Consider the following 24,261-nt stretch of genomic DNA (forward strand, 5'->3'; position numbering starts at 1 on the left):
CAGAAAAAAGCAGATCTGGGGAAGACTAATGAGATCAGGATGTGTCCCACTGCCTCAGCACTGGGTCACTCCTGTTCCCAAGACTAAGCACCCACAGTCCCCTCGCCTGCCTTGACTTCTGCATCACTCAGGCTGTCTGTCCTAAGACCAGGCAGGCAAGAGCCCTCTGCTCAAGATGTAAGAGAAGTGACCAGGCAAACAGGAGCCACTCTGGTCCCTGGCCACAACTTCAGGCCGTGGTTCCTGAACACTCTCCACCCTGGCAAGCTCACAGCAGCCACTCTCAGCTCTGCTCCAAAGCACCTTCTCTCTGGGACAAGATTCTCCAAGCAGCAAAAGGCACTTGCTCCAGGCATGCAAGGGACAGACTAAGGTGCACAAAGCAGCAGCAGGAGGCTGACACTACCCTCTGCTGCCAAGAGTGACAACGGCAGCCTGACAGGGTTCAGCCATGCCCCATCAAAGAGTGCTTCCCTCCACAAGCAGCCTGTCTGAGCTCAGCCCAGGCCCAGCAAGAAGCACCCTAGACCTGAAGCCCAGTTAACCTCTTGCTGAGGTTACACCTCCTTACCCAGCCCATACTCCACGGACTCCGGGTGATCGTCATCCCCCTCCTCGCTGACCTTCTGCAGGTGCTGCAGGTAGGCATCCGTGTGGAAGCTTGCCATCTCCTCCATGGAGGCCACTTTTGGCTTGACTATCCTAGGCAGAGAAGGAGGGAGTGTGTCAGGACAAGAGGCTCCAGGGTTTGACTGGAATACTTGGCTGTAACATCCTCACACTTCCTTTGGAAAAGCAACCCCCCCCCCCCCAGCCCCTTCCTCTCCTACTGAACTGTCATTTTGCAGGAGAAAGCCCCTCAGCTGAGCTCAGTAGGACTCTCCTCCAGCTTGGCACTGTCTGCTGTGCCCACCCCAACAGGGAACACCTGAAGGTGCTGCTGCATTAACCTCTCTGCAGTGTTTTTCCCCTCTCCTGTGTGCTTCCCCAGGCTGAGCAACCCCCAGCAGATCCAACGTCCTGACTACACACAGGGGAAGGAATAAGAGTGACACGTCCAGGCCCAGCCCAGTGCTGTGACAGGACACCTGTCCCCAAGGTGCCTGCTGGCTCAGGAGTGTTTTACATGTCCTCAACTCTACCTGCATCCAAAGGAGATGGTCTGTCCTCAGCAACTTGCACATCACCCTTCTGTAACCTTGCATCCTGCCTAAATGAAACCTGAGACACACTGAAGCCCTCTCCAAACCTCAGACTGGGACTACACTCAGGTTAAGCTAAACTTTCTTTTGTTTTGGGGTCTTTTTCTTCATATTCCCCAGTGTCAAGACCCTGATAGGACAGGAGGGGGTCTCACTTTTCTGCCCCAGAACTCATCTTGCCACCTCTGCTGAACAGCACTGAGACCTCACAAAAAGTCTCCCAAATCAGTCACAACAAAGCAAAACAACGTGGTCCCTCCTAGCATGAGCAGGGGCTGGTGGAGCTGGAGCAGCACCAGTGAGGATGGTTTCTATCTGCTCAGAGCCACGAGAGCAACAGGTGACAACATGCTCTGCACAGAAAGCACAGGGCAATTTGCCCTCCATGAGACCAGGAAGGGTAGCCAGAAATTAAATTGGAAAGGGGTAGATTTAGATTGGGTATTAGGAAGAAATTCTTCACTAGGAGGGTGGTGAGCCCCTGGCACAGGGTGCCCAGGGAGGTGGTGGCTGCCCCCTCCCTGGAGGTGTTCAAGGCCAGGTTGGATGGGGACTTGAGCAGCCTGGGCTGGTGAGAGGTGTCCCTGTCCATGGCAGGGGGTGGGACTTAACAATCTTTAAGGTCCTTCCAGCCCAAACCAGTCTGGAATTCCACTATTCCACCAGTCATCACTTCTCCCATTGAGCAGAACAAGCAGACTTTCCTCACACCCTGGGAACTCCAGCTGCAGGGGCTCAGCCAGGCTGCCAGCGAGGCCAGCGGGAGACCTGCAGCTACCTGGGATCCCCTGGGCCTGAGCAGAGAGGAAAGGAAAGTAACCCCTCACTGGAAACGGGAGCACTTACTTCACCTGGTCAAGTAAGGAATAGGCTTCAATCAGCGAGTGCACCATACTGGCCTGCAACAGGGAGAGAGAAGTGAAGGGACGTTAAGAGAGGAGCTGGTGAGGGGGTACGGGCAGCTCCCTGATGGCTCCCAGCAGCGCCGGGAACCGGCACCGGTAACCGGCACCGGCTCGAGCCGGGCCCGGCACCGCGGCTGGGGGGGCAGCAAGGGCGGGGCGGGGGAGCAATAAGGAGAGGGGGGAGGCAGCACGGCAAGGGGGCAGGAGCAGTGGGGGGCAGCAAGGAGCCGGAGGGGAAGCAGTAAGGAGTGGGGGGAGCAGTAAGGGGGGGGGGCAGCAAGGAGTGGGGGGGCAGCACGGCAAGGGGGCAGGAGCAGTGGGGGGCAGCCCGGCAGGGGGGCAGGAAGGAGCGGCGGGCGGCAGCAGGGAGCTGGGGGGGTGGAGCGGGGGGCACAGCACGGCGAGGGGCGCGCAGGGACTCCCCGGCGCCTCAGGACCAGAGGACGAGGCACCCCCGGCGGGGGCAGCGCCGCTCCCGCAGCCTGCCAGGGCCGGTGCGGGGAAGGGGCAGCGCACACGCACCCCCCGCGCTGTCCTGGCTGCCCCTCCAAAACCCCTGGACCTGCCGCCGGCCTCCCCAGAGCCCCCCCCCACCCCCGACCCCCCAGGCCGCGCCCCCAAGGCCCCCCCAGGCCGGTGTCTCAGGGGCCCGCTGAAGGCCCGTCCCAGCCCGCCCCGCCCCGCCAGCCCCCGGCGCGGCGCTGACCCGCTTGGGCACTTTGCAGAGGGAGTCGCAGAGGGCCACGTACTCCGGGCTGTACACATAGACCGGCGGCAGCGCGGCCGCCATCTGAGCCGCCACGGCGGGAAGCCCGGCACTGCCGCCCGCAGCACGCCGGGACGGGCGCGGCCCCGCCCCCCGGGCGCTCCGGCCGCGGCGCATGCCGGGAGTTGTAGTCCCTCCGCTGCCGGCGGGGCCCGGCCCAGCTGCCCCGTTACAAGTGCCAGAGGCCCCCAGAAGGGCTCCCGGCAGACGTGCTGGTGAAGCAGCCGTTTATTACCCGTGTGCCGGTGAAGGAGGCACACCCGCGGGCACTGCCTCCCCCATTCCGTACCCCATTCCTGTCAGAAATCCCTCCGTTACCTGTGGGTTCGGTACTCCAAGGAGCACAGGCTGAGCCCAGGCACCTTCCTCACACCGGGGCAGAGCATAAGGCACATCACGCATCTGGCAGGCTCCTGCTTCCCCTTGGGGATGAAAATAACGTTCCTGAGGTTCCTGAGCCGTATCTAAGCTGCTACTGCTCATCTTACAGAGCCCCAAACTGCTGGGTATGGTGTTGTCCGGGCCCACTGAGGCCAAACAGGGACCCTCCAGCTTTGCCTCACCTCACTGCCAGGCAGCTGAGCTGTGTTCCCCCTCGCTTTACTCCTTATCTGGTCCATATATCCACAAGTGTCCTTTTCCTTCCTAAGTCCCCAGCGAAGGATTCCCAAGGAGGCAGCCCGAGTCCTCCACTTCCCAAGTCAGCCCAGGAAAATCCCACATCCCATCCCGGTTGGCAAAAGCAACGTTCCCCAGCCTCTTCCAGCCCCCGCAGTGCCAGGGCCGCTCCCTGCCCGGCTCGCTGAGGACAACAGGCCCCACACTCGCACAAGAAACGTTTTATTGGGGGGCTCCTACCCCCTGCAGCTCGAGGTGGTGAATTCTCTTTACAAACATAGTAATTCTCATTAAAAAAGGCCTGAGACCTGCATGCACCCAGCCCCTGCCCCACGCCGGGACTGCGTCCTGCCAGTGCGGACACAACCCTGTGCCTACTCCCCCCAGGAGGAGCCCTGTGCTTTGTGCTGGGGGTCCCTGTGCTTGGCCAGAGCCCCACTGACTCCCAAGGGCAGCATCAGCCTGCTTTTCTCAGTACAGAGAGAGCTCAGGCTGGGGCTTACAGCACCTTCATGTGCTGCCTCTGCCCAGGGCAGCACCACGTCCAGAAGGATCAGTGTGCAACACAGCCACACCGGTTCAGAAGCGGCCTGGAGAGACAACCCAGGAACTCCTCTCTCAAGCTCATTTCAAGGCCAAACACCAGGGTCAGAAAACCCATGGGAAAACATCAGTGGCTGAGGGGAACCACTCCAGAGCTGGCAGGACCTGCAGCAGAGCAGGAGGGCGCAGGGCCGCAGCCGCCCTTGCTCCTGTAAAGAGCCAGCTGAGGCTTGCCAGCAGCCAGGAGAGCTGTGAGCAGGGCAGGCAGAGCGTGGTGGGGCAGCTCAAGGCTGTGCAGGAAGGGCACTGGCACCTTTCAGCTCAAGGGCTGAGCCCAGTGGATGGTCAGCACCAGCTCAGGAGCACCCAGCAGGGGGATGTGCTGAGGTTAAGGAGCATCAGGGTGCCTGAGGAAGAGAGAGGCTGCTGGAGCCATGCTCTGCCCTCCCCAAGACACAAACAGCCACCAGGAAAAAGAGAAAATAATTAAAATGCACCCTCCCAGCAGGCTGAAGGCACTAGTTTAAAGGAAAGGAGTGACTGGAAGCAAGTCTCTGCTTAGCCCAACCCACCTCACCCACCTCATTTTCCCAGGTGCCTCCATACAACAGGCCTGAGGCTCTGGCTGTGGAAGGGCAGTCAACAGGCCATGGGACAGTCCATCTACAACAGAGCTATTGCCAGGCTCAGAAAAGTGTAGCCCCTGCGTCCTGACTGCCTCCACAGGGAAGAGAAGATGGGTTCTAGTTGTAGGTGAGGTCTGAGAAACCTAGTGGCCTTCTACTGTGGTTCTGCACGGCAAGGGGGCTGCAGGGGTGACTTCACTAGAGGCTGCTAGAGGCTTCCCCGAGGTCTGACAGAGCAAACACCAGCCAGCTCAAGGAGGAACCCACCACTGGCCAAGGCTGAGCCAGCCTGTGATGCTGGCAGTGCTTGGTGATGGAGTGCTACATCAGTGGACAATGGCAGAGCTACAGCTGTCATCTATCTGTAAAGCCTTTGACAAGGTACCCCATGACATCCTAAACTGGGAAGATGGACTTGATGGGTGGACTGCACAGTGGTTGAGGGATTGGCTGGATCAACACATCCAGAGGGCAAAGGGTTCAATGGTTCATGTCCAGATGGAGATCAATGACGAGTGGTGTCCCTCAGGCACCTGTACTGGGACCAGTACTGTTTCGTATCAGCATCAGTGACCTAAGAGAGATCGAGTGCACCCTCAGTAACTTTCAGATGACACAAAGTGGAGTGGTGTAGCTGACATGCCTAAGGGACAGGATGCCATCCAGAGGGACCATGAGAAGCTTGAGAAGTGAGCCTATGGAAACCTCATGAGGTACAAGGCCAAGTGCAAGATCCTGCATCGAGGTTGGGGGATGAAGGGCTTGAGAGCAGTCCTATCAAGAAGGGCCTATTCCTAGTGGTACTGGTGGAAGAAAAGCTGGACATGAGGTGGAAGTGTGCACTCACAACCCAGAAAGGCCACGATATCCTGGGCTGGACCAGCACAGCAAAGGAGGTGAATCTGCCCCCCTGCCCCCCCAGCCCGGAGTCCTCATCCAGCCCGAGAGCCCCCAACACAAGACAGACATGGAGCTCTTGGAGCAATCCCAGAGGAGGACCACAAAGATGACCAGAAGGATGGAACAGTTCTGCTATGAAGAAAGGCTGAGAGAGGGGACTGTTCATCCTGGAGAAGTCTCCATGAAGAAAGACTGTACCACAGCATTCCAGGACATAAAGGCAGCTTCAAGAAAGCTGGGGACAAACATTTTTAGCAGAGCCCAGTGCAATAGGACAAGGAGCAATGGTCTTAAACTGAAGGGGAATCAGACTAGAGAGAAGGAAGACATCCTTTGAGAGGGCTGTGAGACACTGAACAGGGTGCCTGGAGAGGTGGTAGGCACCCCGTTCCTGGAGACATTAACAGTCATGCTGGACAGGGCTCAGCTGAAGATGGCCATGGTCAGTGCAGGTGGGGCAGACTCAGTGACCTTTACAGGTCACTTCCAACCCAAACTGTTCCCTGGTTCTAACACCCCTCTCCTGTGCACCACACGTGTCCCATCTCCACCAGCCCAACTGCATTATCCTGTGCAGGGTTTAACCTGCAGGACACAGCAGAGCTGGCACCTGATCTGATGTCTCAGAAGGGGATTCTGCCCCTCTGCTCTAGGGAGACCTCACCTGCAGTGCTGGGTCCAGCTCTGGATCCCAGGTTGCCCAGAGAGGCAACACATCCCCCTGCCACCCAAAGCCCTGTCCTCACAGCCTGGGAGCAACAGTGATCTGCTACCACCTGGTGCTACTCCAGGCTCCCACAGCCTCTCCAGCCCCACACAAAGAGCCCTGAGGAGGGCACAGTGGAGTGCCTGTTCCAAGCAGCACAGCTGTGTCTGGGTTTGACTGTGTTGCTTTTTGGGTGTGCTGGGAGAGGGGCTCAGGTGGCATCCCCTAGTCCTCTAACAAAGCTTTTCCATCCATCAGCAGCCACAAGATCAAGGTCTCCAGCCTACACTAGATTTTGAAGCCTACACTGCAGATTTTGAAGAGAAAGGAGCACAGAACAGGTTAAAAACTCCCAATCTGCTAGAGGCAGGAAGAGCATGAGCTGTCCAGCGAGTGCTGCAGTGCCAAGCACACAGGCCTGGGCAGGGGGGACCCTCTCCATCTCTCCCAAACCAGGAGGTTGCCCAGGAGGAATCATGCAGACAGACACTTCAAACACAAGCAGGTTTGAAAGCTCAGCCTCTCCCTGCCAGCCCTTGCTCCACAGGCTGCAGGCAGGCACAGGTCAGCTTGGCATGCATGCCTCTTGCAGAGCTCCTCAGGACAACTGCTCAGGACTGGGAGGAGAGATGGCCACAGGGGCTACCTGCAAAACTAGCCTAACACCCATCCTTTAAAAGCTGTATGAAGCCCTCCCACAGCATCTGCAGCCTGGGGAGAGGAGCTGTGAGAGCTACTGCATGGAGCAGCCGTCGGAGGGCAGGAAGTCGTACAGGTAGGAGGCCAGGGACTTGCAGAGGTAGGACATGGTGCCGAAGCGGCCGCTGGGCGCGCTGTCGTACAGCAGGCTGCAGATGCCGGTGGCAGGATCCTTCTCCAGCATGTGGTCATCAGCACCCAGGGCCTTCTGGATTTCGGACAGGGAAGGAGAAAGACAGAGTTAGGAATAAGAGCAGCCCCCTCACCAGCTTCATAGAATCACACACTGGTCTGGGGTGGGAGGGACCTCAAGGGTCACAGAGCTCCAAACCCCCTGCCACAGGCAGGGAGGAGCTACACAAGGTTGCCCAGGGCCCCATCCAACCTGGCCTTGAACACCCCCAGGGATGGGGCACCCACCCCCTCTCTGGGCAGCCTGTTCCAGCCCCTCACCACTCTGGAAAGAACTTCCCCCTAATATCTCATCTCACCCTTCCCTCCTTCAGCTTCACTCCATCCCCCTTGTCCTGCCAGTCTCCGCCCTTTACCAAGCTGATTCCCCTCCTGTTCCTCTGCTCCCTTCAGGGACTGGGAGGCTGCAATGAGGTCCCCCCACAGCCTTCTCTTCTCCAGGCTGAACCAGCCCAGCTCCCTCAGCCTCTCTCCATAGGGGGGCTGCTCCAGCCCTCTGATCATCTCTGTGGCTCCTCTGACCCCTCTCCAACAGTCCCACATCTTTCCTGTACTGGGGCCCCAGCTCTGGACACAGGACTCCAGCTGGGGCCTCACGAGTGCAGAGCAGAGAGGGACAATCCCCTCCCTGTCCCTGCTGCCACCCCTCTGCTGATGGAGCCCAGGATCCCATTGCCCTTCTGAGCTGCAAGAGCCACTGCTGGCTCATGTGGAGTTTCTCATCCCCCAAAAAGCATCCTCTGTTGTGTTCATAGTGTGACACACCAAGGGTGAGCCACAGGAAGAGGACACTGAATCTTTTCTGTGCCCCATGAACAGAACAACAGGCAGGACCCTCCAGGTGGGTGAACCCTGCACAGCTACAGGGAATGGGGCCTGCAGCCCCTGCATGAGGCCTGACCCCTACCTGCTCCTCATAGAAGAGGTCATTGGCCATGTGCAAGATCTTTTCCACAGCTATGACACCACCAATGGTGTCCACCTCCACGTCCACCAGCATGGTGAGCACTAAGATTGTCTCCACCAGCAGCTGCCTGTACTCTGGCTGCGGGACACGGTTGAGGACCGATTCCACATGAACAGCAAACTTGATTTCACCTGGGGTCATCTGTGAGCAGGGAGAAAGAAACACACCTAGAACACTGTGTCACCAGCACAAGCCCTGAGCAATGCTGGGCACCTGCCCAGAGCAACCCAGCACCCAACACCAACCCAACCACCCTGATTCTCCTTCACATAAACCTCCTACCTCTCTGGTTGTTGAAGAGGGAAGAACAAAGCCTTCCACAGAGAGGCCATGGCACTGCAGAACAAGAATGACAAATGATGGTCATGGCCTGGAGAGGCACTGTGCTAAGACACACAGATCCAGACCAACTCACTCCCACTCGGGCACTGGTGTGTGCTGCCCATACACCAGAGTTCCACCTCCTGGCTCTTTGCACAGCACCACTCCTTCCCTGCCAGGTCAGCATCAGTCAGAGCCCACTCACTCAAGATGAGGCCCAGCTCCCTGGCGTACCATGCTGAGGATGAGCTGTGCCCAAAGCTGCTTCAGCTGTGGCTCCAGCCCTGCCCCTGCCTGCCCAAGGTATGAAGCACGTGAGCAGTCCTAGCCCCACTTTGCAAGGATCAGCACAGTATGAGGTAGGTCCTGGGTGCCTACAAGGCAGCCCCAGGTCTTCCCCAGAAGAGCTGGGGAAGTTGCAGGCTTCATCCATGAAGTATGTATCTACACATCAGGGACCAGCACTGGGTCCCCAAGTGTTCCAGGCTGGTGTCTGGGAGCCCTGGCTCACAGGCATGGAGAGCAGCAAGCTGGACACACAGCTCACCTTCTGCAGGACCTTCCAGACCTTCTGGTAGAAGCCCACAGGGACGCGGTTGAGGGCCCCATCCAGACGCCGCCTCCGCTGCCACTGGCCCTGGCGACTGTCCTTGCTGCCCTGGTCTTCCAGCATGCTTGAGAAGGAGCCCTGGCCCAGCAGCTCTGAGTTCCCAGCAGACTGGTGAGACAAAATAAGGCCAATGGAGACTGCTGCCAAGTTAAATACCCCACAAGAAGGCAGCCTGCTGCTGCCCAGAAGTGTCTGGTTCCCAACATGCAGCTGCCAGCCCTGTCCCCAGCAAAGCCCACCCTGCAGCATCCCCCGAAGCACAAGTCCTTTCTGCAGCCACAAACACGACAGACCCCACATACACAGCCAACAAACCCAGGTTACCAGAGAGGGCTTCAGGTCAGCATCCCTGGGCTGCAGATTGAGGGGCTGAAAGGAGAAAAGGAGACAAAAAGAACCCAGACTGTGCCAGAGCAGGGCAGCCATGGCAGCAAGCACAGCAGCACCAGCAGCACCGGGGCACATATCTTGGGGCAGTGGTTAGCTGGAGATCGAGGGGTGGTGCAGAAAGGGGGCTGTGGAGTGGCTCAACGTTAGCATCAGGCTGTGCCAGGGCCCTGAGAGGCTGCATGGGCTCCACACAGTGCTCATACTGCTCTGCTGGCTGCTGGCGCGGGCAGGGATTTCGTCTCAAGCAGACTGGGGGCCAGGAGCAAGGCCAAGACCTGTGGGTTACTTTCTACATCACATAGTCTCCCCAAATTCACACCACATTGGCCATAAACCTGCTGCATCAGGCTGGTGGTCCCCCAGGTGCCTGTCTCTCTGGGGATGGCACCCCTCCTGGAGCACAGGACTCCTGGACAGACACCAAGGACCAGAGGAGGCCCTTGTCACTTGAAGTCAGGCAGGAGTCTGTTTCCCCAAAGAAACATCCAGAAGGCTACAGGCAAGATCATCCAGTGAAGTGCCCAGCAGGGCCACTGCTGGTCATGGCACTGGAAACGTCATGTCATCCCACCCAGGAAGGTTTTGTGGGTATAATGGGATTTATTCAGCTGTACCAGCTACAGAGCACAGGTCCCAGTTGGCTGCAATGGCAATACACCTGTGGCTTAGAAGCCTTCCTCCCCACCAGTCCCAGTGGAAGGGGAGCTCCTGAAGGTTGTGCCAGCCCAGGGCCCCTGCAGCATGTTAAACCATGCCAACCTCTGCTCAGGGAGCCAGGCTCCTTCCCCCACCCTGAACAGAAGAACCCTGTGCCTGCCAAGAGAGAAGCGAGCTCATGGCTGCAGCAGCTGGCTCAGCAGGGTTGCTGAGGAAAGCTCATTCACTCATGCAGGTTCAGAAGCTGCCTTGGTGCATGGCACAAGGGGGGAAAGCTGAGGCTGCAGGACTAGGGTGGCTTCACCTTACTCCCAGTCAGAGACTGCCTACGTTTATCCAATTGCTGCAAGAGAAGAAGGAAATGAAGTTTCTGCTGCTGGAAGGGGCTCCACCAGGACACCAGCCACATGTGAGAGGTCACAGGGCCCTCCCCACCCCCACACCTCCTCAAGCACCCCCGTGCTTCCCCAGTACTGCACTGTCACAGCAACACCCCCATCCCCAATTCTCCCACCCCAAGGCAGGACTGAAGCCAAAAGGAGGTCCTGGAAGCAACTATAAGCTCTCTGAAGCCCAGGAGCAAGCTCCCTCCTGCTCTCCCACACATCCTGCCTGTCCTGTAGCTGCTTGTCACCCACACCACCTGGCAGGAGCAGCTTGCACCTCACCTGTTTGATCTCACTTTTCAGCTGGACGATGCCAGCACGCTCAGGCTTGGTGGCCCCAACAGCCCCCACCTCACAGATGGAGACAGCGGTCGTGAGCGACGAGTCCACTGATCGCACTGCAGGGCAAGAGGGAAGAGTGGGCACCATGGCTCAGAGCAAGGACATCCCCCTTGTCACTGCTCAGACACTGCTAGCTCTGCACACCCTCAGCCTCCATCCCAACCAGCAGAGAACTGCTTCAGTCCAGGCCTGACCCAGCCAAGTGCCAAACCAAACAAAGCCCTGGCAGCCACAGAACTCTGGCTTGATCCCCTGAAGCCAGCTCAGCATCACCCTGCTGAGGAGCACGGCTCCTTGCTGGGCTACTGCAGCACAGAAGCTGCTGTGCTCAACATGCAGGACAGAGGCACCCCTCACAGATGGGAACACCCAGAGCTGGCCACGCTCCGCACCAGGACCCAGCTCTGCCCAGAGATGCTCTCACAAGCCTGCTGAGACTCACCACTCCTTTCCACCCCAAACTCCTTGCCAGAGAGGATGTGGTAGAGGAGGCTCTTCATGTCCGAGGGGCTGAGATTCATCAGGTTCTCAGTGGCTTCTCCAGCTGGAGAGAACAAAGGTCAGATGTCACAGCCCACTTCACAGCCCTCCTGCTACCCTGCACCCCATTCTGTCAGCAGGGGAAGCACTGGTCTAGGAGCTCATCCTCCAAGGACATACATCATCTCCAGGTGCTACCTACAGCAGAGACCCTTCCCTATTACCAGCCCACCACATGCCTGAACAGAGACAGCAGTGAAGTCACCTACCTGTGCTGCCAAAGAGCAGACTCAGCTGCAGACCCCCAGCACTCCCACACAAGGTCTCATCCTGCTGCTGAGCAACCCATTTTAACAGGGCTTTTCCTTGGGGCTGACAAAGCCCCAAGCACCCCAGCACTCACCCCAGTGGGGTGCCACCCCTGATACACATACCTGAGCAACGCAGGGAGTGTGCCAGCTCCGTTGCCATCACCTGGATGATCAGCCCGATGCGGATGCGGAACATCTCAGCAAAGAGCGTGGGCTGCGTGCGCATGTACATGGCCAAGTATACCATGATCTCCTGGAGGGGAAGAGGCAGGTTACTACCCCCCCACCAGGACACACACCCAGCTGGGAGGTTCCCCACTGCCCTGGCCCCTTCACCTGTGTAAGGATGGAGACACTGAGGTTCTTCTCGCTGGCTTCATCTATGAGACGAACGAGCTCCTCATAGGGGATTGGGCTGGGGAGGGAACGAATGGCAGAGTGGGTAAGAGGCAGCAGAGCAGGCCTGCATCCCTCCTGGTCTCCACAGCCCAGAGAGGAGATGCACAGGCTGGGAACAACCTCCCAGAGCCACTCCTGCCCACAGGCACCAGAGCAATGGGTTCACACCAAGCCCTAGCCCAGCACATGCCGGGAGGGAGAGGTGCCACACTCACGTTGAGATCGTCTTCTCACGTGGCTCTGGGGGCAACCCCACTGTCAGGTGCTTCTGGTGAGACAGGAGGTCAGTGCAGGCCTGGAGAACACAAAGGGCCAACCCCAGGCATCACCAGATGTGCAGTGTCGGGGGCCTCAGCACACAGCAGAGGGAGACAGAGCTGATACAGCCAGACTGCCCACTCACTCTGCACCCTCCTCCCCAGCAGAGCTCAGGCTGCCAAAGCCCAGGGGCACAGCTGTTACCTCATCCAGAGCTTCCACCTTCTTCTTGAGGATGCCAGAGATGTAGCGGATCAGGGCCCACTGACGCGTCTCCCCCACGCGCACGTAGAGCTCGGTGAGCAGCTCCTTGACAGTAGGGCCCGGCTCGCTGTCCAGCCCCGTGTGCCACTCAGGACCCCTGCAGTAAAGGAGACGCTGGGTCACAGCCAGCAAGTCACCCTCTGGCAGCTCCCTGGGCATCCCCTGGCTGTGCAGGGCTGCACTGTCCCTGCTCAGCGAGCCAGCAGGACATGGAGCTCATCATACTTGAGGATATGGAGCATATAGAGGATGTCTGCTTGCTCCTGCAGCGTGGGGCAGACACGCAGCTGGTCCACAAGTGCCTTGCAGTCCACGTTGCCATCCTCACCACGGGGCAGGTTCATCTCTGCATGGAGTGTGGGGCTCTGTGGGAACGGAGACCCATGCTCCTGGTTAGCACTGCCAGCACGCCACACTAGGGGTGGTCTGGTTATAGAGCCAAGGCCATACACCCATGAGCATCACCCCTCACCAAACAGCAAGCCTTCCCATGCAGCCCAAGGATGATCTGGCCCTAGCTGAAAGGGTGACACCGCTCAGCCAGTCCAGGAAAGACAGGGCTCACCTTGACATCCACATCCTGCTGGTGGGGTGAACTCAGCAGCTTGACTGACTGTTGGGACGCCTGGAAGATCTTGCTGGGCACATACAGCCCAACATCTAAAAGAAAGCCAATGTCAGTGCAGGCACTTCTCAACCCCAACTCCCACTGCTGTGTCCCAAGCCACCTCACACAGCTCCCCAGCAGCCCCTGCTAAGAAGCCTGCTGTGGGAGAGCAGCCCATGCCCACCCCGTTGGAGCAGTGCTGGAAGGAGCTGCCATCTGTTGTTGTTCTGCACTTCCCATGAGGACTGCACAGCTTCAACTACAAGACACTCCACAGCCAGGACTAACCTGATGGACACTTGCCCAGGCAAAGGCTGGGTTGTCCCCCAGCCCATGGGACCCCCAGCATCACACAGCTGGGAAAGCTCCCAAAGCTGCCTCAGCCTCACCCCCAGGCCTGAGCAAAGCTGCTGAGGGAGCTGCAGTTACTCACTCTGGACGTGAAGGTCCTTGGCCTTGGATGCCAGGGACATGAGGTCACGGGTGGTGTGGACGGCAGCCCGGAAGCGGCTTATCCCTCCCCGCTGGGCAGTGGGGGGCAGATTGGACTGGGGTTCTGTGCGCTGCAGCAGGTGGTCCAAGTACTGAGCAACCTCATCGTACGTGTCAGCTGGAAGGAGGCAGAGCAGGCAGGGTTCAGCTGCTGAACCAGGGCACCCCCAAACCCCAGAGAGCTCCCCCTTGGGCAAGGGCAAAGCTCTGCTGAGTGCACAAAGCAGCATGTGGCTGGTGCTGGCAGCCAGGCTCCCACACACAGCCCCTGCTCCAGCACTGTGCTGCTGCTGTGGCACTGGCTGCCAGCTGGGACCAAACTGGGGCTCCCTCTGAGTCCCACCTGGGTGAAGGGAGCAGTGGGGCTGCAGCGTGTGCCTGGTCCAAGCCTGCAGGAGAACAGCAGGGTCTGCTCAAACCCTGCGGCAAAAACCTCACCCTTGTCTCTCCAGGGGGATAAGGGGAGACACAGCTGGGGGAAGCCTGTCCAAGGAGACCACCCTGGCACACCAAGGGCCTCATTTCAGCAGGACTCCAGCACAGGAGCAGGGCAGGGTGGGGTTTGCAAGTTATTTCTCATTAGAAATTACCAGTTAGTTCAGATGGGGAGTTATGGCTCTTGCCTTCTCTTTGGCCATCCCCCAGCAGGTCCCAGCACCACACTGGGAACACCAGAGCCACCCCTCACTAACTGTGGCAAGGAGGAGGGTGCTCAGAGGCCACATCTCTGTCAGCAGGGAGATTAATAGTGCTGCCCAGAGAAGGGGATGCCCAGGGCGAGGAGAGGTGCCCCATGCCAACACAATGCAATACAACACAGAGCCATCGATACACTTCCAGCCAGTGGGCCAGGGCAAAGCCTTGCTGGTCTCCAGCTGGCAGACAAGCTCTGTGGTGTCTCTGCTCTGGGAGGTGAGCTGCAGACTGCATCCAAGGCCAACACCATCCAGGGGATGTCTCATGCCAGTGCCAGAAGGCTCAGCTGGAGTTCCCCAGGTATCAGGCTTGAGAACATCCTGCCCAGCCACAGCATCTGAAAAAACTTGAGTATCATCTATCTGCTGTAGAGAGGTGAGGCAGGGCCTGTCTCCCATGGCAGATGGGAGGAAGCAGAACCTTTGGAGCAGCTCAGGTGCAGCCTGCAAGGTGACCGCAGGCAAAGCAAGTAGGGCAAGGAAAGTATTCAGTCAGAGCAGTGCACTGGCTACAGGAGCAGCAGCAGCAGAGCAGACTGATGGGAAGGCCAGGAAGATGACCAAATCTAGGTCATATACCCAGGCCTGCTTGCAAGGGGAGCAGCAGGACTTGGACCCCACCACTGTCTCAGGACAAGGTGGGTCCATGATGCTGTGGTGGGCCAAGCACCTCCTGTGTACCAAATCCACAGCAGCAAGGCCTCAAGCAGCACCCACTGGAACAGCTCTGCCCAGGGTCAAAGGCTTTGGGGACAGAGATTGCCTGGGGTCACGGTGGATCTTCCTCACCACCCTGGGCACTGTACCATCATTTTCTGCTCCATCATCTGTGTACCAAAGCTCCTCAGCTAAACCTCCCAAGCAGAGGAAGGTTGCCAAGCCTTTGTCTCCTCCCCACAAAGCAGCATACAAAGTCAGAGCAGCTCACTGCAGAGCATCCTCTGCGCTCTCCACACCCACCAGCAGCAGCCCTGCTTGGCTGGGACACCCCTCTGACGAGGGGGCTACACCTCACACAGTACCACCCCAATGGCATCACCATGAGCACCACCCAGACCAGGTTAATTGATGGGAGGGTCAGATGGGTAACAGAGACATGGTGAAACCCTCAGCAGGTGAGGAACACACCGGTGGACGCTGGCAGGGAGGTTGTCAGTTACGGGTGAGTTCGGCATTTGCCACACCACAGCAGCGACCGGCCTGTTGCCCCTTACCATCCTCTGCCATTTGCAAGCCATGCAGCCACTCCTCGGCGTCTAGCTCCTCAAAGCTGTCAGTGCTGAGCTTGTAACTCTTGGCAAAGACCTTACCCTCTGGCCCAGGGTCCATAAAGCTGAGGTGTGTTCGGCACGACGTTGTCAGCAACTCCGACAACTTACCCGTCTGGATCCTGGGCGAGAGGAGGGGAGGTCACACAGGGAGGAAGAGGCAGGCAGCACCCTTGGCTTTGCCTCCTGGATCCAGTGCAGGCCCTTCATCAGGGAGACACACTCACCCAGGAGTATACACACACCCCAGCACCTGCTTTGGCTGCCTGCAACTCCTCCTGCCACAGGCAGGCATGGCAGTGCTGCCCAAAAGCTATTAGGGGCTCCGGCAGCCATGGATGTGACGGCACCAAGAGGTGTGTCCTCTCTCACGTCTCCTCTGCTGGGACTGTAGCCCTGGGGGGTACCTACAGCCTCACACACGCCAGTGTCTCCTCCACAGCTTGTTTCCCAACAGCCAACGCTCAGGCCTGGCAGGTACTCTCACAACCAGGCCCCATCCCTCTCCCCTCCCGCAGCCCGGGACGCCCAGCTCACCTCGCGCCACCGAAATACCCATCCTGCAGCTTCTGCAGAGTCGCCAGGACCGTGGGGTGCAGGCGGCTGCCAGACTCATCTGTTGGGGACACAGACACAGGAGGTCAAGCTCTCCCACCCAAAAGGCTCCCAGAAGGTGACACAGGGCCTGGTGGGTATTCAAAGCACCATGGCGTTGGCCAGACCCTTGCTTTAGGGGGCACAGGCAACCTGTGGCACCAAAGCACCACCCATAAAGGGGAATTCAGGACCATCCAGGCTGGACTCCAGGGAAGCCAGGCCAAGACATACTCAGGCTCCCAGGATTTCACCAGCAGTACCAACCAGCAGCACTCAAACAGCCCACTGCTCTCTCCCCAGCTTTCACATGAGGCAGCAGAGAGGGTGTTGCTCCCAGGGGCCTAAGATACCACAGCAAAGGGCACACTCCAGACACTAAGGGGATTTAAAGTACATGAGAAGAGCCAAAAAGGCCCGAAAGCAGAGTCCCTTCCCTGCATCAGACATCTAGAATCTGGAGCTACTCCAGACAAGCCAGCTTTGCTCAGCACCCCTGTGTAGCTCTACTCCTTCTGGTCTGCTGTTTTCCCCTCCCTGCTGTTCAGGAAAGTCTTTGGCAGGTGGTTAGTCTTAGTGAAGACTCCAGATGTGGGAAGAACCCCAAGAGCACTTTTACAGTGCCACATCCGCCCACCCCATTCCTCCCACAGAGGCTGCTCCCCAGGGCTGGCTGCTCCAGCCCCGATGAGCCATACCCAGCATGGTGTGGGAGATGGGGAAGGTGATGGTTGGTCGCCCAGTCATCCTCCAGCGGCTGCAGAGGTACGAGAGGTCTGTCCTCAGCATCTCCACGATCATCTTGTTGTCAAGAGCCAAGTAGAACTGCTGTTGGTCTATGAACTGCAAGGACAGCAGGAGGTGTGAGTGGGCCTTTCCACAGCCAGGTCCCCGTGGTGCATCACACCCCCCAGTCCTCCCAGTCTTCCCACAGGTGCTCAGCCAGGGCACTCACACCGTGCACTGGGGGGAGATGGGCCTTTGCACCACTGCTCATCCCTCCCTACCTGTAGCTGTTGAGACAGACTCAACCCCCAGGGCAGCCACTGTCCTCTAACAGCTACAACTCAGCAGCAGCATCACCCAGCCCCTGCATAGCCAGTCCCTGCTGTGCCTATGCCAGGCAAATACACACTCCCCACAGAGCCAGGCTGGCAAACCTGCTGTCCCTGCACCGTGCTGGACAGAGGGACCCCTGTCCTGCCATCTGCCTCCTCCTGCTGTCCTCATCAGGGTGAGCAAAGACATTTTCATCCCACACCCATCATCAGAAGGCTGAAACCATCTCGATCCAACAGGCACAGCCAACCACAGAGCTGGGGCTGCTCTGCCCTCCCGGGCTGTTTATCAGAGGGTCTTGGACCACCCCAAGAATACCACAAGCACTCAGCCAGGGCAGAGAACTCCCACCCAGTTCCAGATCACATGGAAGCTGGGAATGAGCCTGTGCAATGCCACCCACCTGAGGGGTGAAGGTAAAGATGTTCTTTCTGATGGTGTAGAGCTTGGAGGTCCCAAGGACACCCATATGGCGGTAGGGCCGTCCTGTCAGGCACATCTGTTTGTTGCGGCCTAGGGGGACAGGAGGAGGTGTCAGCACCAGAGACAGGTCCCTGTGCTACCAGCCAGGAAGAGAAGCCTGGTTTATGGTTGGTGTACCCCAGGGCAGGACCCCGTGTTGAACTGACACAGCTCTAGGGTCAGCAGTACTCTGTCCCCCAGCCCTGCCCAGGGGTTAGAGACACCCAGACCCTCCCCAGGGACCCCTGCTGAAACAGGGACATACAGCCAGCCCTGACCTCCTCAACATGCCACAACTCCAGGTCTTTGGGGATGTCAGCAGCTACGGCAGGGCCAGGGTTTCCCCCTGTACAGGGCTGCCCTCCCAAAGCCGAGAGCTCCACGAGCATTCCCACTGCTCCTGGGTTACTCCCTGAGCCCAGGAGGGCACAGCAGCACCCCTGGTCACGTCAGCTCCCCTGCCAGCTGCCAGGCTGCTCCCCTGCCCCTCTTGCCCATGTCACACTTGGCCTTTTGGTGGCTTAAATTAGTCAGTGTGCACAGCCTACAGTGGATCAGGTTTCTCCTTTGGCCCAGGCTGGGTCTCCAGCTCCTGAACAACAAGCCCCATGCCCAAGGGACTGCAGCATCAGGGAGTTAGTGTGCAGAGCTGTGGAACACACCCTCCCCTCACATTCAGCACTGCCAAACCTCCAACTGCCACCCAGCCTGAGCTACAGGCACTCCCAGGAGACCCTCCTCTGGGCTCTGGCTTGTCTCCCCCATCGAGATTTGGGTACATGAACAAAAGCTGAGCTCCTACTCACACCAGGTCCATCCTGTGCGGATCAGAACCTCTGCCTCTCCCTAGAGCAACCATGAAACTGCAACAGCAAAGCTTTACCCCTTCCAGAATCAGTACTGCCTGGCCACTCCCATCCCACTGCACAGAGCCAGCTTTCCCAGAGAGCAGCAGGGCAGGACACCAGCATCTGTAAGGAGTGTGAGGGGATGGGACAAACCCTTCTGCACCTCCCCCTTTGCTGCATGAGCAGGGAGCCCAGCTCACCCAGCCGGGCGTAGATGTGGCTGAGGATGCGAGCAGGCTGCACTCGGATGGGGTAGACATCTGCCACAGTCTCCACGTGGATGCCTTCCTTCTTCAGGACAGCCTTGATACCCTCTGTCTCTGCCAGGATGCACACTGTGGAGAAGGACAGGCTCAGTGTGGCAAGGGCACACAGGGTGTGACAGCACTGCCCCCAGCCTTTGGGGACACGCAGAAGGTGCCACATCATGAAGAGGTGGCTGCCTGGGGTGCCTCTGGAAACCAGCTCCCACTGCAGAGGTATGTCTTGCTCCTCCTAATGCTCTCTACCCCCAAGCCTTCCTCACTGAGCAGCAGGAGGGCAGCTTTCAGGCTTGGAGAGGAGGCTGCAGCAGGTGGCAGTGCAGGGTGAAGGGCCTGTACCCCCTCTTACACCCACTGAGATCTGGCTGCCACCCAGCAAAGCCACCCCCATGAATTCCACACAGGCAAAGACCCCAAGCCCCCCAGCAACAGGAGTTTGGCATCAGTCCCTTTCCCTCACCTTGGACCACCACATCTGGCTTGGGGACAGTTGCAAACCGGCGGTTGAGGGGATCTATTTCACCAGGAGCCAGAAACCCCTGAGGACAGAGAGGTATGAGGAGGTGAACATTTTGGGGGCAGAGCAGAATGGGTGATGTCTGGGGGCAACCTATCTTTAACAGCTCCTGGGGCAATTTCCCCCCACAGTAGGTGGCCCTTTCAGAGCTCCCAGCCCTCCCCATCTGTACCTCAGCCATCAGGCAGCCTAGGATGTAGAGGGACTGTCCCCACATGAGTGGCAGCTTGCCCATAGGTATCCTGTCCACAGTGTGAGGGTTCCTGTACTCCTCATCCACCTGGAAGAGAAAACAGGAGGTCAGGGAGGGATCCATAGCTGAAAGAAGCATGATCACTGCAGTTTGAAGCCCAGCAGTTTGAAGCCCAGCACAAGAGCCTGAGAAAGCATTTGCCACAGAGGGACTGACCCATCCTGGCTATATATATTCCTCTCCTCCTTGTGACTGCCCCAGGCACCCACATCAGACAACAGATCAGCTGCTCAGACCACATCTGGGTTCTTGGGTTCTCAATATGGGCCATCCCATGTAAACAGCTGACACTCCCCAGGAGCACCAGGGTGATGATGGATGGTGAAGGTTTAGATTAGATATTAGGGGGAAGTTCTTTCCAGAGAGAGTGGTGAGGGGCTGGAACAGGCTGCCCAGAGAGGGGGTGGGTGCCCCATCCCTGGGGGTGTTCAAGGCCAGGTTGGATGGGGCCCTGGGTGACCTTGTGTAGCTCCAGGCCTGGAGGTTGGTGTCCCTGCCTGTGGCAGGGGGTTGGAGCTCTGTGATCCTTGGGGTCCTTTCCAACCCAGACCAGTCTGTGACTCTATGATGATTCTCTGATGCTCTCAGATAGTGGCAGGGACACCATCTCCCCTGAACCACCTGGGCACCAGAAGGCCACTGCTCTCAGCCAGGGCCCATACAAACAACCTCCATCACTGGTGCAGCTCAACACAACCTCCTCAGCCCAGGTCCCTCTGTCCAGAGCTCTTTGAGCACTCTTGAGTGCAGGCCAGCAGACTGTAAGCAAAGCCCCGTCTTGTGTATGGGAGCAAGAAGAACAGTTTATTTATCTAATGTGGTTTTTTATAAGAGCTCCAGGCCACACTATTTTTTTCCACATGGGGTTTCCAAGCACTGCATGTGCTGCTTTACTAATTATTCAGGTTAATAAACAGTTAAAACCTAATTATCTGGTCATGAGATGTTCCCACTCCCAGCATAGCTCAGGACCACTCACCTTATCCAGAGGGACACTGTACAGCTCTGGCACCAGGCGCACCCCGTTCTTCCCCTTGATGAGAACCCCCTCCAGGGCTTCCCGGTACTCCTGCACCTGAGGAGAGGAGAGAGGGCATCTGTCCCTGGTCACAGCTCCCTACATCCCTGCCCTGCACAGCCCCTTTGCCAGGGACTTCTTTCCACTGGCCCAGCAGGTCCTGGCTCCCTTACCTGGTCCATGTTTCCACTGAAGATCCCATCAATGATTAAATAGGCCCAGAAGAGAGGCCACTCACACTCAATGTTCTCAAACAGCTTCAGCTCAGCAGGTTCATAGTAGAGACGGTTGGGGTCCTGCAGGGAGGTCACACAGCAGGACAGGTAGTGGGTGGCACCGTCTCCTCAAACTGACAGGGCTCCTCCTCCCACCAAGACCCCAGCCTCAAATGCCCTCCCACCCTTCCTCTGTGGATGACAGCAGAGAGTTGAAAAGCAGTTTCACCTCCAAGCATGGCAGCACACAAAAGCTGCCTGCTGTCCCCAGAAGGGACAGAAGCAGCTTTGTGACCTCCAATGCTGCTGCAGAGCCAAGGCTACCAGGAAGGAGCACTTCCTGATGGGCCCATCTCCATAGCCCTCAGTCAGGGCTTGTGCAGCCCTGGGAGAACAGGGATGAGAGCCCACCTCAGCAGGGCTCACACAGAGGGCAGAGGTCCCCTCCTTCCCCAGCCCAAGAGGTGCACACCATCACCAGGTCTCCAGATGTGTGCAGTCAGCCCCTTGCCCATCAGTGGGATGTCCCACCTCCATATTGGGCACTTGCCCCGATCCACAGCACTGCCTGGAGCTCTTGAGGGCTGTCCCAGTGCTCCCCACCACAGCCCTTTGTGCTGCACCCAGCAGGGGCTCCAAATGCCACCCAGGGCAGGTGCAGCAGGTCTGGGGACACTCACCTCTTTGGGGGTCCTGTACCCGTCCCGGAGGAAGCGGCAGCAGCCGTAGCGCCCCTGGAAGGGAGGGAAACAGGTGCTGAGCAGGAAGCACAACAGGAGACACCTCACACCTCCAGTGCAAAGACATGCTGGGGTCTCCCCCACACAAACACCACCTCACCCAGTGCTTAAGCACCATGATCACAGCCCAAGGTCACAGGAGTCTCTTTGTGCACCCCTGCCACAGGTTACACAGACTGGGAGAGGACATGCCCCAGCACCCCCTCCCTGAGCATGTTTTGAGGGAGAAAAGGGCTGCAGCAGTTCAGAGTGCAGCTGTCTCCACCAAAGGGAGAGCCAAGGGCAGAGCCACTCACCTGCAGCTTCGTGATGATCTCCTGCTTGGTGATTTCCACCAACCTGCTGTCTTCCACAGCGAACGCTGGGTAGGAGATGACAGAGAGCACACTGGCATCCACCTCCTTGGATGTGGAGGCCCTGGGCAGCATTGAGTGAAGGATGGACTGCACAAGGGGGAAGGAAGGGTGGTTAGGTGGTCAGGCCAGGCACTGCTCACACTGAAACCTCAGCAGATCACAGCTCACACCACAGTGGTGTGAAGTCTGTGTGGGTCTCACCTGGCAGTGCTGCACCTCATCTGACAGCACCTGTATCACTGACTGTGGGCCTCCCTTTGCTCCAAAGAGATCCAGCTCATCCAGTGCCTCCAAGGCAGCCTGTAAGCATCCAAAGCAGCAAGTCCTCCCCCACCATCTGTAAGAGCTCTCACCCCATGCCAGGCCCTCTGCATAACACACCACCCAAATTAAAACCCTCCTGTGACTACAGAGCATCCCTGATCAGAATGTGACAACTCCAAAGCCACAGGCAGCCAGGCACCAACAGGGTCCTGGACATTTCTGCCACAGACCCCAATTAATTTCTAATGCCCAGTTCAGGCAAAACTCAGGCAAGAGGGACAGAGTTTTATCCCAACACACAAAGAGAAAGGTCTTCCTCCCCAGGAATCAATCACTGCATGGAGCATTGAGCATCCACAGTTCAACACACCCAGCCTTCCCTGTAAGGAGGAGGCAGAACCCAGCCAGCACCTCTCCCCCTGCTCACCTTGGCCATGCCAACAGAGCTGGCGTTCAGCTCAGTGATGCCCTGGTTCGTCTTGTCCCCTCGCTCCCATATCCCGAAGTCCTGCACAGAGACACGTTGGAGCAGGCAGCAGCTCCCAGCACACCCAGGAAGCTTCTGAATCCCACTCACTGCTGGGGCTCAGTAGGAACCCACAGCTGCCCCTACCTTCCCCCCCCTGCCCTCTCCCCTAGCACGCACTACCCACCGCTGTTTTGTAGGCTGCTTCAATGTAGAACACGAGGTTCTGGATAAAGTTGACTTCATCCAGGCTGTGGATGATGTGGAGGCCTGAAGCAGGGGGAGGAATTCATGTTAGTTGCTTCCAGCCCACAGGCTGCCCCTAGGAAGGGGCTGCAGTGCCAGGCTGGGGGACTGAGGGACTGACTGACAGGGCTTTAAACTGGATGCCAAGGGCGAGCGGGGTAATATCAAGGCTGTGACGAGCAGCATGATGACACACCAGGGTTGGAGGGATGGGGTGATACTAAGGACCTTCAACCTGTTGCTCTGAGGCATGCAGCAGGCAGTTGCACAGGCAAAGTCCTACAGAGACAAGCCAGAGGCTCCTGATCTAACCAGAGACAACAGGGCAACCTCCATGTGACACCCTGGGGGAACCAAGGGGTGTCCATCATGCACAGGTGTGGTGACAGGGCCACCAACTCAAGTGCCTCTGCACAAACACACACAGCACAGGCAACAGACAGGAGGAGCTGGGATCTACCGTGCTACTAGAGAGCTGTGACATCCTGGCCACCACTGAAACATGGTGGGATGAATCCCATGACTGCAGTGTGGCTCTCGATGGCTACAGGCTGTGCAGGGGGGACAGGAGGAGGAGGGGTGGGGTGCTGCCCTCTCTTAGGAAATGTGTGTCCCTAAGGAATAGTCATGAGCAGGTTGGAAGAGTAAGAATTAGGGATCACAACAAGGGGAGCCTTGTGGTTGGGGTCTATTACAGGCTGCCCAATCAAGTGGAGCCTGTGGATGAAGCCTTCTTGCTCCAGCTGCAGAGGCACTGAGCTCCCAGGCTCTCACCCCGCTGGGGGATTCCAACCCCCCTGACATCAGCTGGGAAAGCAGCCTGGTGAGCTGCAGGCAGCACAAGAGACTCCTGGAGTGTCCTCAGGACAACTCCCTGAGACAGGAAAGAGACAGCTCTACTTGAGGGGAAGGGATACTGGACCTGATGGTGACCAATTTGAGTGAGCTCATCAGGGATGTGAAGACTGGAGGCAGCCTGTGCTGCAGAGACCATGCACAGGTGTGGTCACTGTCCTGAGGGGTGTGAACCAGATGTAACATATAGCCAGGACCCTGCATTTCAGGAAAGCCAACTCCCAGCTCTTCAAGGAGTTAGTCAGTAGGACCCCCCCAGCAAACAGCCCTCAAGGACAAAGGGGCAGAACAGAGCTGGCAGATCTTTAAGGATGCTTCAACAGAGCCAAAGAGCTCTCAATCCCCAGGTATAAATTGGGCAAGGAAGGCAAGAGACCAGTGTGACTGAGTCAAGACTGCTGGTCAAATTAAAAGGCAAGCTGGAAGTCCACAGGCAGTGGAAGCAGAGACAGGCATCCTGGGAAAAGTACAGGGGTGTTGCCTGGTTGTGTAGGGACCAGG

At 58.1% G+C, this 24,261-nt stretch overlaps 1 protein-coding gene across 3 annotated transcripts in view; it reads right to left on the reverse strand.

The window, feature by feature from the left end:
* The window catches only part of PHKA1 (phosphorylase kinase regulatory subunit alpha 1), a 39,035-nt gene that overhangs the window by 10,682 nt on the left and 4,092 nt on the right, over window positions 1-24,261 (reverse strand). Inside the window, exons 5-34 of one of the 3 annotated variants that reach the window (XM_084269370.1) lie at window positions 22,847-22,929; window positions 22,621-22,701; window positions 22,131-22,229; window positions 21,870-22,016; window positions 21,514-21,567; window positions 20,792-20,914; window positions 20,580-20,675; window positions 19,520-19,627; window positions 19,291-19,369; window positions 18,768-18,902; window positions 17,661-17,770; window positions 16,897-17,041; window positions 16,142-16,220; window positions 15,551-15,726; window positions 13,583-13,759; window positions 13,108-13,202; window positions 12,768-12,907; window positions 12,483-12,639; window positions 12,236-12,315; window positions 11,958-12,036; window positions 11,745-11,874; window positions 11,273-11,374; window positions 10,771-10,886; window positions 10,407-10,445; window positions 9,380-9,424; window positions 8,993-9,163; window positions 8,407-8,460; window positions 8,065-8,265; window positions 2,049-2,101; window positions 572-702 (exon numbers count right to left, since the gene is read on the reverse strand). In XM_084269370.1, the coding sequence (XP_084125496.1) occupies window positions 572-702; window positions 2,049-2,101; window positions 8,065-8,265; window positions 8,407-8,460; window positions 8,993-9,163; window positions 9,380-9,424; window positions 10,407-10,445; window positions 10,771-10,886; window positions 11,273-11,374; window positions 11,745-11,874; window positions 11,958-12,036; window positions 12,236-12,315; window positions 12,483-12,639; window positions 12,768-12,907; window positions 13,108-13,202; window positions 13,583-13,759; window positions 15,551-15,726; window positions 16,142-16,220; window positions 16,897-17,041; window positions 17,661-17,770; window positions 18,768-18,902; window positions 19,291-19,369; window positions 19,520-19,627; window positions 20,580-20,675; window positions 20,792-20,914; window positions 21,514-21,567; window positions 21,870-22,016; window positions 22,131-22,229; window positions 22,621-22,701; window positions 22,847-22,929 (3,285 nt within the window). Of the gene's footprint in view, window positions 1-571; window positions 703-2,048; window positions 2,102-3,697; window positions 7,174-8,064; window positions 8,266-8,406; window positions 8,461-8,992; window positions 9,164-9,379; window positions 9,425-10,406; window positions 10,446-10,770; window positions 10,887-11,272; window positions 11,375-11,744; window positions 11,875-11,957; window positions 12,037-12,235; window positions 12,316-12,482; window positions 12,640-12,767; window positions 12,908-13,107; window positions 13,203-13,582; window positions 13,760-15,550; window positions 15,727-16,141; window positions 16,221-16,896; window positions 17,042-17,660; window positions 17,771-18,767; window positions 18,903-19,290; window positions 19,370-19,519; window positions 19,628-20,579; window positions 20,676-20,791; window positions 20,915-21,513; window positions 21,568-21,869; window positions 22,017-22,130; window positions 22,230-22,620; window positions 22,702-22,846; window positions 22,930-24,261 lie in introns of those variants that run through there. The other 2 variants (XM_084269368.1, XM_084269369.1) reach the window with 2 other exon arrangements.

The sequence above is a fragment of the Gallinula chloropus genome (assembly GCF_964237585.1).
Source record: "Gallinula chloropus genome assembly, chromosome: 11".
Taxonomy (NCBI): domain Eukaryota; kingdom Metazoa; phylum Chordata; class Aves; order Gruiformes; family Rallidae; genus Gallinula; species Gallinula chloropus.